The following is an 11,662-nucleotide window of genomic DNA, read 5'->3' on the forward strand; positions in this document are numbered from 1 at the left end:
ACATACTTCTTCCCAGTGTGGTGGCACATGCCTATAATACCAGCACTCGGGAGGATGAGGAAGGAGGATTGCTGTGCGTTTGAGACCAGCCTGGGATACACAGTGAGTTCCAGGTAAGTCTCAGCCACATAGTGAAACCCTGTCTCAAATAACAAAAACAAAACAAAACAAAACAAAAATCAAACTCACATACTTCTGAACATTGGAGAAAATATTACTAGTGATGAGGCCAGAGTGACAGAGTTATGGTAAGCACAGGGCTTTGACAAAACAAAAAACGAACACCCACGAAATTTCTACATAAAGATACTGCAATAATTTCTGTGTACTCGGTTGTTGGGTAAATAAAGCGGTTGAGGAAGCGAGCATGGTATTTATGGAATAAATAAATACATGCCTGTATTTATTCCTAGCTATTTCAGAAGCTGTGGCAGGAGGTTCAAAAGATTCAGTCCAGCCAGGGCAACTTAGCAAGACCCTGTCTCTAAAAAAAAAAAGTAAAAAGGGCTGGACATGTAGCCCAGTGGGTACAGTGCCTCTGTACAATCCCCAGTACAGGAGGAAAAAAAAAAAAAAAAAAAAAAAAAAGAGGCCCCGAGGTTGAGCCTGAGGTTGCAAAAGCATCTTGAGATTATTGTATTTTAGGATTAGACTCAGAAGTGCACATCTAACACCATCAGCATTGAGATTATTCCTGGATGTTTGCTCTCACAGAAACTGCTCCTCAGTCAACCACCACATGCTGTTTTACTATTTAATGTACCATTTGGGGAACAGAAATTTTCTCTTTTCCTTTAGTCTCAAAATTTAAATATTGAGTTAATGAAACATTGTCTCTCCTTCCTTTTTATTTATTTATTTTATTTTATATTTTTGTTACCAGGGATTGAACTTGGGTCCTTGCGCTTCCAAGGCAGGCCACCGAACCACTGAGCTAAATCTCTGAATCTCTTTGATTTTAGAGTAGCAACACAGAAAACTCCTACAAACCATAACATGTATTTTGAAAAGTAAAATGTTTTCCCAAAACAATTTGATTTGGAATGGTATAAATACATAGTTAAAGCAGCAATTAAAAAGTAAAAAAGGGTGACTTCATTAGCATTGCATTCAAAGATCTCTATTGCATGCAAGTGGTAAATTGCTAGGAAATGACTCATTCTTTAATTTGCAAAATCATTATGCCCATGTAACATCTGAAAAGTAACTGCCAGCTATACTGTTAAACTGTCTTTTACTAGTAAGAAGATATTATCAAATTAGGAAGACTAATTTTTCTTAAATGTATTACAATGTATAGGGTTCAGGTTAGTTTTTTTTTCTTTTTCTCCTGAAATAGAAGGAAAGCTACTGCTATTTTAATAGTCAACACACTCCTAAAATTTCCTTTTGGTATTTGCTTCTAAAGCCAATTTTATGAGTCACATAAGAAAAACAAACCATAAGACCTTTCAAAACTCATAACTTTTGATCAAACAATAAATCTTATTGACCCCGATTCATAAATTGAACCTAAAAGGCCCCTGACTGGCTGTATCAAATTCATCATCTGGCAGAATTTTTTTACATGGTCATTTGCTCATGTCTAAGTACATGCTATAGACTCTGCAGTCATTGTCACTCTTGGTTTGAAATCATTTTGTGTAATGTCAGAATAAGCATTAATAGCTTCCTCATTGATTACTTAGGAGACAGCGGTATATACAGAGGTAGTTTTGGCCAGTATTTGTAAGAATCTGTTCAATCTGCCATAAATATAATAAGAACTAGACACCTGTCAGTAGTTTTCTCATCCAAGAGATCTCCTATGTGTTTTTAAAAATTAAGGAACAAAAAGGAAATTATAGCCTTTTGGCAAAATAGGCTTTTCTTTTAGAAATCTTGTTTGATGGATCTGTGTGTCTTCTGAACTAGATGGTGCTTTTTTCCAATCCAATTTCCTGAACTCTTCAGTCCAATAACCGTATGAATGGCAAACATTCCAACCACCAGAGGAAAACAAGTGACTGAAGATCACACACTTCAAAAGTATTTTCTAGATACAGTTACTACTCGTTTCCAATAGATATCATTACTGTATTTAGAGGTGTGGCTATGAGCTTTGCTGCTTCCGTTGTTTCCTCCAGAAGTAAGGTTTCCCTAGTGTATTCTGTAATAAATGAAAGCATTTTACTGACGGAACTTGAGAGCCTCCGCACGGTTTTTTAGTCTTACATTAAGAAAACACCATTGTCCAAAGGTAGGTGTTGAAGAAAAACAAGCAGTGGAAAGTTTTCTATGTCAGTGGTTTTCAAACTTCAGAGTGGTGGTTTTATTTTGCCCACAGGAAATTCATATGCAGAACCTGAGTTCATCCGCCACATACAGGGCCCTGCTCACCTTTCTTCTAGGGCCCTAAAAGAATGCTCTCACCCACAGAACTTACCAGTCAACCCATAAAAATGTGCTGCTTGCTGACTTAATCACTTCATGGAAAATTTCTACTGAGAGAGAAGTCTTAGGACTTGTCCTCGGTGAGACTCGCTCAGCAATAAACTGGGTTGGAACAGGACAGGTCACTGTACTGTACTGTACTGTATACTTTCTGCTTTGGAAGACCAATAATGCACCATTATTTATTTAGCCCTCTAGCATTATAAGGGTCATTTAGGCCAAAGCTAACCTGACCCAGTCTCAGCTAAGTTGCAAAGTCACGTGCGTCGCACAGTCAGGGAGGCGCCCGCTCTCCACGTGTGGCTGTCTCACACCAGCATTCTCAGTGCAGGCTCCGTGGGCGTGACAAAGGCATGGGGTCGAGACCGCGTTCTTCCGCGATGTGAAAATGTTAGTCAGTAAGACTGTCTGGAGTGGATGATGGCTGTGGGGATTATTTCAGAGATCACATGGGAATTTTAGCATAAGACCTGGCACAGAGCAAGCATTCAGTAAAAGAAAATGCTCATTCCTATAATATATTACTACCCAAGATGGGTACTGGCCAATGTTCCGATGAAAAGGAGGAGCAGGAAGGAGAGACTGAGGTCGCTTGAATTGGCCTTTGGTGAACTGATGTAAGTCACATAACTACACAGCTACCGTCCCACACACGTTAGTGTAAAGGCCAGATATGGCCAGACTTGTGGTAAACATCCACCAGGAAGCACTGCAGTGACACATTCCACTCTGCATTCAAACGTCACCATTATTTCCAGGCGTATGTAGCGGCGTTTTGACTTGAAGGAAATTTAAATGCACAAATAGCTTAAATGTTGAAAGCTTCAGAGGTGTTCCTCAGTGAGATGCAGATTAACTCTGCCTGGAATTTGTAAAATTGTGGGAGGTGGACGCCAGATGGAGGGATGGGTGAATCCAACCCTGAACATGGACAGCCGCATTCTCAGGAGGTCCGCGTGGATGATCTGGCATCAGACAGTTTCACCAGGCTTCACTGAGCATTCTGAGAGTACAGACATCAGCCAGACGACAGCCCATCTGCGGGCGTCACCTCGGTGCACTTTCCTCCAGCTGCAGGTCAGCTGCAGTGAGCTCAGGCCAGCGAGCAGAGCGACACCACTTCTGCATCAACAGGTGGAGGTGCAAAGGCTTTTGTGACTTCGTTTCATCACAAAGCATTGTACTTCTTACTTTTAAACACTGGAGAGCAGGGGTGTGTCCTGTCCAAGGAGAAAAATAATGTTTCTTCTGGAGGAATGGGAGGCGGGTGTCTATCTTCAGGAAGGTAGAAAATGAAACCAATCAACAAATTAAAGCTTCTTTATTGGTGCGGTAAGTCAAGTCATAATGCTCAGGGTCCCACACCAGAGAAGCTAAGATTCCATGTGGGTAACTCAAGCTTAGTGCAGGCCAGTCTGGGGTGAGCTTAGGTCTATGTAGGGAAACTTGCCTACTGCATGCCGCAAGGAGAGGGAAGACCTTGGCCTGGGGCTGCAGAGGGGATGCAGGTACCGCCACACCACAGGGTCAAGTTGATGTTGCCCTACCATCCTTATTCTCTTACAGTAAGAAGTCATAATGTATACAACACATTTACAATTTATTTTTTTTAATAGCAAGAAGATTTGCTGCTAAATAATCAGAATAACTCCCAGCCCCCTTTCAGGGTGTAGACAGCAATAGCTGAACTGTGATGGAATCTACAAACGTCTGTCCACAGGCAGCACCAAATGGCTCAAAGCCTTTTTTTTATTAAAGACAACTTTTAAGTTGGTCATACTTGAAGGGCTTTCATAAGACTGATTCTTTTAAAATCCTTATATTAAACTAAATACAATGAGACAACTGTTTTCTGCAGCCACAACAGCAGTGCCAGGTGAATGACTGTGTATTCTGGGTTCGACCCACCTAAATAAAATCAGGGCAGTCTGGCCTGGACATGGCCTGCTACAAAGCATTTACTGTTCTTGCCATCACCATCTCCAAGGAGCTAAGCTTTTTGCAGGCTTTAAAAAGAAATCCCTAGGTTAAGAGGAAAAAACAAAAATCCACAATTGGCTCCGTAGGTAGAGAAGAACGGGTCCACCCGCCAGCCCTTCCCATCTCTCCTGAGAACGGCGCCCACAGGCTCTGCACCCCCACGTAGGCTTGCCCCAGATTCACAGGGCTGCAAATAGCACTCAGATGGAACAGCTCAGCCTATTCCAGTGCCAGATTTTTAGCAGGAATACCAGTGTTTTCAGACTAATACACATTTCAGAACTTTCTACCAGAGAAAAAAAAATCTTTTACTGATTTAAATAATTATCACTGATGTAACTCTTTTGTTCTTCTGGAAAGTTCCAGGTTAACCTGAAAAACTGGTCTTTAAATGGAAAAGCATGTTGGATAAACTGTTGAATGATGCTTGAAAAGAATATAGCCAAGCATCTTCTAAATTTCAGTCCAAATAGGTCAAGAATAGTGATCCTGAATGAGGTGGCTTTGCCCTCCAAAGGGACAAATGCCAGTGTCTGAAAACATAGTTGACTGTCAAGACAGGAGGGTGAGAGATGGAGATGCTGTTCAACCTCCTGTAGTACACAGGGACACCCTGACTCTACCACTGAATTATTCAGTTCAAAATGCCGCTATGCTAAAGTTAAGAAAGAAGTTCCAGGGCCAGGGATTTAGCTCAGTGGTTCTGCCTCACAAGCACAAGATCCTGAGTACCAAAAAAGAAAAAAAAAGAAAGACGTTCCAGCCAGGTGTGAGGGTGCATGCCTCTGGGAGGCTGAGGCAGGAGGATAGCAAGTTAGAGTGTAGCCTGGGCAACAGAGTGACTGAGTGAGACCCTATCTCAAAAATAACAAGTAACAAAGGGCTGGGGATGTAGCTCAATGTGAAGGCCCTGGGTTTAATCCCCAGTACCAAACAAAGAAAGTAAAGAAGTCCCAGTATGTAGACTTGACCTGACGAGCACATAAGAAGACAGCTGACAGCCACAATTCCCAGAAGGTCTGTGAGGAAATAAATTCAGTTGTGGATGCCAATTCTGTGTCTGGCCGCAAACCAATGGAGTCAAAGGCACACACATCTTGTCCAACAGGAAGTCGTCAAGCAGTTCCTCAGGGTTAGTGCCCAGAGGTCTCCCATGTGCATCCTACCAGTGAGGCAGGGGGGCAAATGTGATTTTCACTGGACCGATGAAGACACAGGGCTGAAGGCCTCATTCACCGGAGGCTCACAACCCCCGACCCGGACGCTGGACCTCACAGGCAGGACACCACTGAGAAGGTTCTGGGTTTTGAACGGCAGCACACGATGCATCTGTGACCGAGGGTCATCAGGAGCGTGTACCGCACCAAACCCATCACCACAAACAGGTTTCTGTAGAGCAAGGAGTGAACCTAACATGGGGCAGAGTGGGCCAGGACTGCATAGCCTTACTCAAAGCCAGTCAAAGCTTTGTTGCCAAGTTATGAAGAAACTCGCAGGCTTTAGGAATTTAAAAAAAAACTTTTAAACAATTACAGATAGGATTTTTACATCGCTAATGGAGAGATGATGGTAACCCAACCTGATTCAATTTAAGTAGCATTTGTTGCTACTGTACAAAGAACCTATTATTTGTACCGAGTCCCGTTAGTCCGATGTGAGATTTTTAATTTCAATGAGCCCCACTGGAGGTGAGGTGGATGCTGTGGACTATCTTCCCACAACGATATAAAGAACAGAACCATTTAAGTAGAATTTCTTTCTTTCTTGTGGCACGAGGAGGAATATCATGTGGAGCTTCCTATTATTCCTAGACTGATGATTCCATTTCAAAGGAGTTGATTTCAGGATGTTCCTAATGCCCTCCAGTAAGACAGAATATCAAAGCCCAGATCATTCTGTGCTCCGAAGGTCATAAATCCTACGTTTAGCCATGGTATACCCTGCATTTAAGGTGTAAGTTACTAAAAAGATGATTCTCATGAAAATTATAATAATTGTAAAACATTATTTATAGTTTTTTTGGGGGGAGGCAATATTTACATGGAGGAACTGCAGAAATTCCTAAGGAAAAGGGATTTGATCAGAGTCAGGACATTCATCCCCCTGAGGAAGGGTTAGGGAGAGGAGTGCACACCAGCCAGTGTCTCTTGCCCTTCTTTTCAGGGAGGAAGTAATGACCGCAGCCCTGAGAGGATCACCGGGACAGGCACCTAGGCTTCCGGTAGGGCACCAAGGCCTTCAGAGCTGTCTTTCCCAGTCCGTGCCCGTGCTGGTCAAGTCTGGGATCACCTGACTGGACCGAGGGATGGGGCTACTGCACTGGTAAAGCACACTTTTGGGAGTGCCTGTGAGGGTGTCTCAGAGGACGGGCATGTGGGCCGGCACATGAGTGGGTGGTGCCACTCAAAAGGATGAGGGCCCAGATGGAACCATAAAGCAGAAGGGAGAACTTGTACAGTCGCTTCATGGCGAGTGCGTTTTTCTGCTGCAGTCTTCCATGCACATGTGACTCCGGGTTCTTGAAGAAGCCCTTGAACAGACTTACACCAGTAACTCTCCAGGAGGCTTTCAGGCCTTCAGCCTCACACGGGGCTGCATCATCCCCGCCCCCCTTATGAGGCTTTTAGCTTCTTGGACTGAGGAGGTTTTCCTGGCAGTCTAACCTGCAGATGGCCACCATGGGACTTTTCAGCCTCTAATTGAGTGAGCCAATCTAATAAACCCCTCTTGTAATTACATCTATTCTTTTAGTTCTGTTTCTCTGGAGCACCTTGACTAATACAATCATATAGAGAGCAAATCTGGTTTAACTCAAAAGAACATCCAAATGTACTGTGAGGTATGTTCCGTGTCAATTCCTTAATTTTGAAATGTGCCATGTCTAGGAGACAAAGGACTGAAGACATCTAAATATCACCAGAATACAGTTATCTACAGGACAGAGTAACCAATAAAAAACAAAGATGCACAATACAATTGTAAAAGCAAAACTCTTAAGTCTAAGAAAAGTAAAGTTGATTACTATTGCATCAAAGATTAAACCCTCAAGTGTCCCTCAGCCTTACCTCCTCCCTACTAACAACTTTCAAACCAAATATGGAGTTGGCCCTGGGTTAGATGTACGGTTCCAAAACCTTGATACTGTTGACATTTGGGCCAGCTAATTGTGGCGGGGCTTCCCTGTCCATTTTAAGATGTTGGAGAGCACGATCTTACTAGATGCAGTAGCCATTCCCTCCCCAACAATGAGATAATCAAAATATGTCTCCAAATATTGGCAAATGTTCTTAGGGGTGAGTCATTCTTGGAGGACTAGGCTAGCATTCAGAAGGCTGCCCTCCGTCCTACCCCTGCAAATAATGTGTAGTGACATGGACAAAGTAAACTTTCTACCACGAGTTGGTTTCTTTAACTATGCAGTAACAGAAAGAACTTCCTTCTCTCCTACATCCCACAGTTGCCACGAAGGCTGTCCATTGTTGTTGTGAGGCTTGTTGCCCAACTGAGGCTCCTCCAGCAGAGACAATAGGAACGGTAGCCGGCCATGGCAATCACAAGGTTTCCTTGGGAAACATACTGGAAACTTTAAGTCTTCAGTGAACTTGAAAACATTTGCTAATTTTCACAGAAAAATCTTGTCTGCGGCTGCCTTGATCCCCAAAGGCTTTCTTTTTTCTTTCTTGTAATGGGGATTGAACCCAGGGCCTTCTCACTGAGCTATACCTTTTTAAAAAGTTATTTATTTTTAAAATTTTGAGACAGGGTCTCATTAAGTCACTAAACTGCCCAGGCTAGGCTTGAATTTGTGATCCTCCTGCTTTGGCCTCCCAAAGTGTTGGGATTACAGTGTTGGGACTGCTACAATGCCTGGCCCAAAGAGCTTTTAGAAATCTCTTTCTCCTATGAGGAAGTAACTATTCTCACAGCAGAATGTAGAGTTCCTCCTCAAAATCCAACCCCTCTTATAATTACATATATTCTTTTAGTTCTGTTTCTCTAGAGCACCTTGACTAATACAATCATATAGAGAGCAAATCTGGTTTAACTCAAAAGAACACCCAATGTCCTCAAGTGTAGGCCCACGAGGTGTGTTCAATTCCTTAATTTTGAAATGTGCCAAAGTCAGAATATAGATCTTTCCTTCAGAGAGAGGGAGAGGGAGAGGGAGAGGGAGAGGGAGGGAAAATATCTCCATGTACATATGCATGCTTTGCAGAGAAGAGGCCCAGGTGAAAGACTTGGTGATCTGTGGGCAAACACGAAGGTGTGTGTGCGCGCGCGTGTGGGTGGGGGGGCGTTGCTGCATGTGTCAAACTAAGGCTAATGTGCTCATTCCACATGGATGAGCAAGGGGTGGCAGCCATCTGAGCCAGAGCCCACAAATGGAAATTCACAAGGGCAACTTGACCTTAAAACCATCCAGACAGAAAATGACAGAACAATAGTCTGGAAATGCTAGGGTGGATTCATCATGTAAAAATTGCCCAGATCACATAAATGTAAACAGAAACACATAACCATTCTGTATAAAAAACAAAGTAAAACATAAGAAAAAGCCCCTTTCCAGAAAACGATAAACAGCAATGCAGACAAACAAGCAAAGACTATGGACAGTCATTTCATGAAAGGGAAAAGTGACTTAGTAAAGACAGGGTAATCCAGGTGGCTCTCAGGAGTAAGGCGAGTGCAGCTGCACACATACTGAGCAGGGCTCCAGCGTCACCACTTCTGTGCGTGGCTGCGTAGGGAGGAGGTTTGGAAGAAGTTTCGGAAATCACATTCCTTATAATGACAGCCCTCTAAATCATTCAACACTACATCTGGGCGTGAAAGTAAATGACGGCATTGAGCAGCTTCAAATATTAATACAGGTCTTGCAGTGTTAGGACAGTTGAAAATGAAGAACAGCCTAAATGGTCCAATGGTAGGAGAGTTGTGGAATCAACGAAAGGCCAAGTCATGTGGACAGCAAAGCACTAGCTGAAATATATGTAGCAAGCAGAACATACTTATAACTTCATGGCAGGTAAAAAGAACAGTATGCAAAACTATGCCACAATTTTCATAACGTACACATTTCTTTTCAGTCTTTTACATAGATAATACTAGGAGGAGTCAGACTCAAATATTAATGGTGATCTTAAAGGAATTCAGCAACTTAAACAGAAAGGTTTTCCTAACAGTTCTTGAAATGTGCTTCAAAGTAGAATAGTATCTTTCCTTCAAATACAACTTACTCCTAAGTTGCTAGGACCTCAAAAACAGAAGATAAGGTTCCATCCCTGCTTGACCAGACTCTCCATTTTGAAGCTGAAGCATGAATAGATACTGAGGACATAGTTTTGGTTCCACGTTCGTGATATAAAACTCAAAGTGGCGGTTTTCCCTCATTTGTCTTCCTGCTTATTCAAACTACCCACACTTGAAAGGGCTGAATTACTTCTACAGGACAAATACCGTACCTGAGATCCATGGTCCCATAAATCAAGGTGGGAAAGCTGGTGTCAGAAGATTTTGCATTCCCTCTTACCTCCCCTGGGAGTCAGGCAGAAGAGAGACAGAAACTGCAGGGCACAGAGCATGTGAGAGGCATGAAATTCTGGGTCGGGAGGACCAGGAACAATCTGGGGAGCAGACACTGACCTCATAGATAAAGTACACTTTGGCCCCCGTGTATATTCCCATGCGCACCACAGCCCGGACAGCAGCATTCATACCTGCGAAGGGAACAGGAACAATTGTTACTCGAGGGCCTGGGGCTCATTCTGATTCTGCTATGAATTAACGGAGTCTGTGAGCAAACTGCATAACTTCCCTGTGCTTCTGTTTCCTAACATGAGAAGTGAGTACACTAATTAGTGTAAGGAGTAAGAGAAACAGCAAAGGTAAAACAAGGCTCCTTGAATGTTAGGGTTCATCTGTGGATGGTTATGGTCACTGTAAAAGAGCTGAAAGCGCCTGCAATTCAGGACATCGCTATCTCTGCTTGGTAGAAACTTTTAGGTGTCTAAATCCAGTTGCAATACACCGGAGTGCAGGTACTTTCAGTTACCCAACTGCTAAGAAACTAAGTCTCAAAAGAGCAATCAGTCTGTGATGTGAGAGATCAAACTTGGTTATTTCATCACTACCTATCAGTGTTTAAAAAAATTCAGGTGATGGAGCCGGGCACTTAGCTCAGTGCTTCTGGCATATGCTTTCCAAGTGCAAGGACCTGAGTTCGATCCCCGGTACAAAATTAAAAAAAAAAAAATTAGGTAATGGACTTAAGACACAAGAAAACCGTGCAGATTTATTAGAAAAGGAACTCTGCCTGCCTACTATAAATCATACCTAACCAAGGTAAATCAAGGAGAAATTTCACACTTAAGAGAAATTTAGAGTATCTCCATGCAATGTATTATCTCTAAATCAGATAGATTCAATTTGGCTTTCCATTTACGCCCCACTTCTAGAAGTTGAAAGCTTCTTTGGCAGAACCTGTGGCATGGAACCTGAACTATCCTGTATCCTTGCCTTGGCTAATGAGCCCATGGAGAGAGCCCATGGAGAGAGGTGGAGAGGAACGAGGACCTCTTCCTGGAAGGTGCCTTCAGAATGCAGAAGAGCCGAGCTTTTGGTCGAATTGCTTCCAGACAAGCAACTGTTCCAAATCTCCCTACACGTGTTTACATTTTGGAAACAAGTGTCAGAACTGGAGATGTTTCAGAATGTTGAGATACTGTGATACTCGGGTAAATAAATGTACAAACAAGCCGCTCCAAGAGTATGTTATGATTGACAAGGGGACTAAATTTGTATGGTGAACTGGCTCAGAAGATGGGTAAGAAATCCTAAATTATGATGGGTCAGGTCTGCAATACTAGAGTAAGATCGTAGCCTCTGGAAGGTGACACTTAGGAATGACAGCATCTGTTTGCTGATAAAAACCTTAGGCGTATCTGTCTTAGAAATAAATACCTATTAATATACTTCTAAGATCTGTGTATGAGTATACATGCACATATTTAGTAGTCTTAAGATTTCATATTCAAATCTAATTTATCACATGAACAATTTCAGTGACCTCACCAATCAGTTGGGGGCCACGTCTCAAGAATGTCAAAGTTTCAAATGGAATACAATTATTTTATTCTCATAATTTTCTTCTCCCCCGTATGTCCTCGTGCTGAGCAGCATGATTTTTCTACTGTGTCATTCAAGCAAAATATTACTAGTACCCTCAATCTTTTTTTTTTTTTTTTTTTTT

General features: G+C 42.5%; 1 protein-coding gene across 3 annotated transcripts in view; it reads right to left on the reverse strand.

Annotated features, from left to right (window-relative positions):
* The window catches only part of Pfkp (phosphofructokinase, platelet), a 65,583-nt gene that overhangs the window by 41,383 nt on the left and 12,538 nt on the right, over positions 1 to 11,662 (reverse strand). For all 3 annotated transcript variants that reach the window (XM_010643615.3, XM_010643614.3, XM_010643613.3), the window contains exon 2: positions 10,057 to 10,130. In XM_010643615.3, the coding sequence (XP_010641917.1) occupies positions 10,057 to 10,130 (74 nt within the window). The remainder of the gene's footprint in view (positions 1 to 10,056; positions 10,131 to 11,662) is intronic.

The sequence above is a fragment of the Fukomys damarensis genome, unplaced genomic scaffold (genome assembly GCF_012274545.1).
Source record: "Fukomys damarensis isolate Sample0158 unplaced genomic scaffold, DMR_v1.0_HiC HiC_scaffold_10, whole genome shotgun sequence".
Classification (NCBI taxonomy): Eukaryota; Metazoa; Chordata; class Mammalia; order Rodentia; family Bathyergidae; genus Fukomys; species Fukomys damarensis.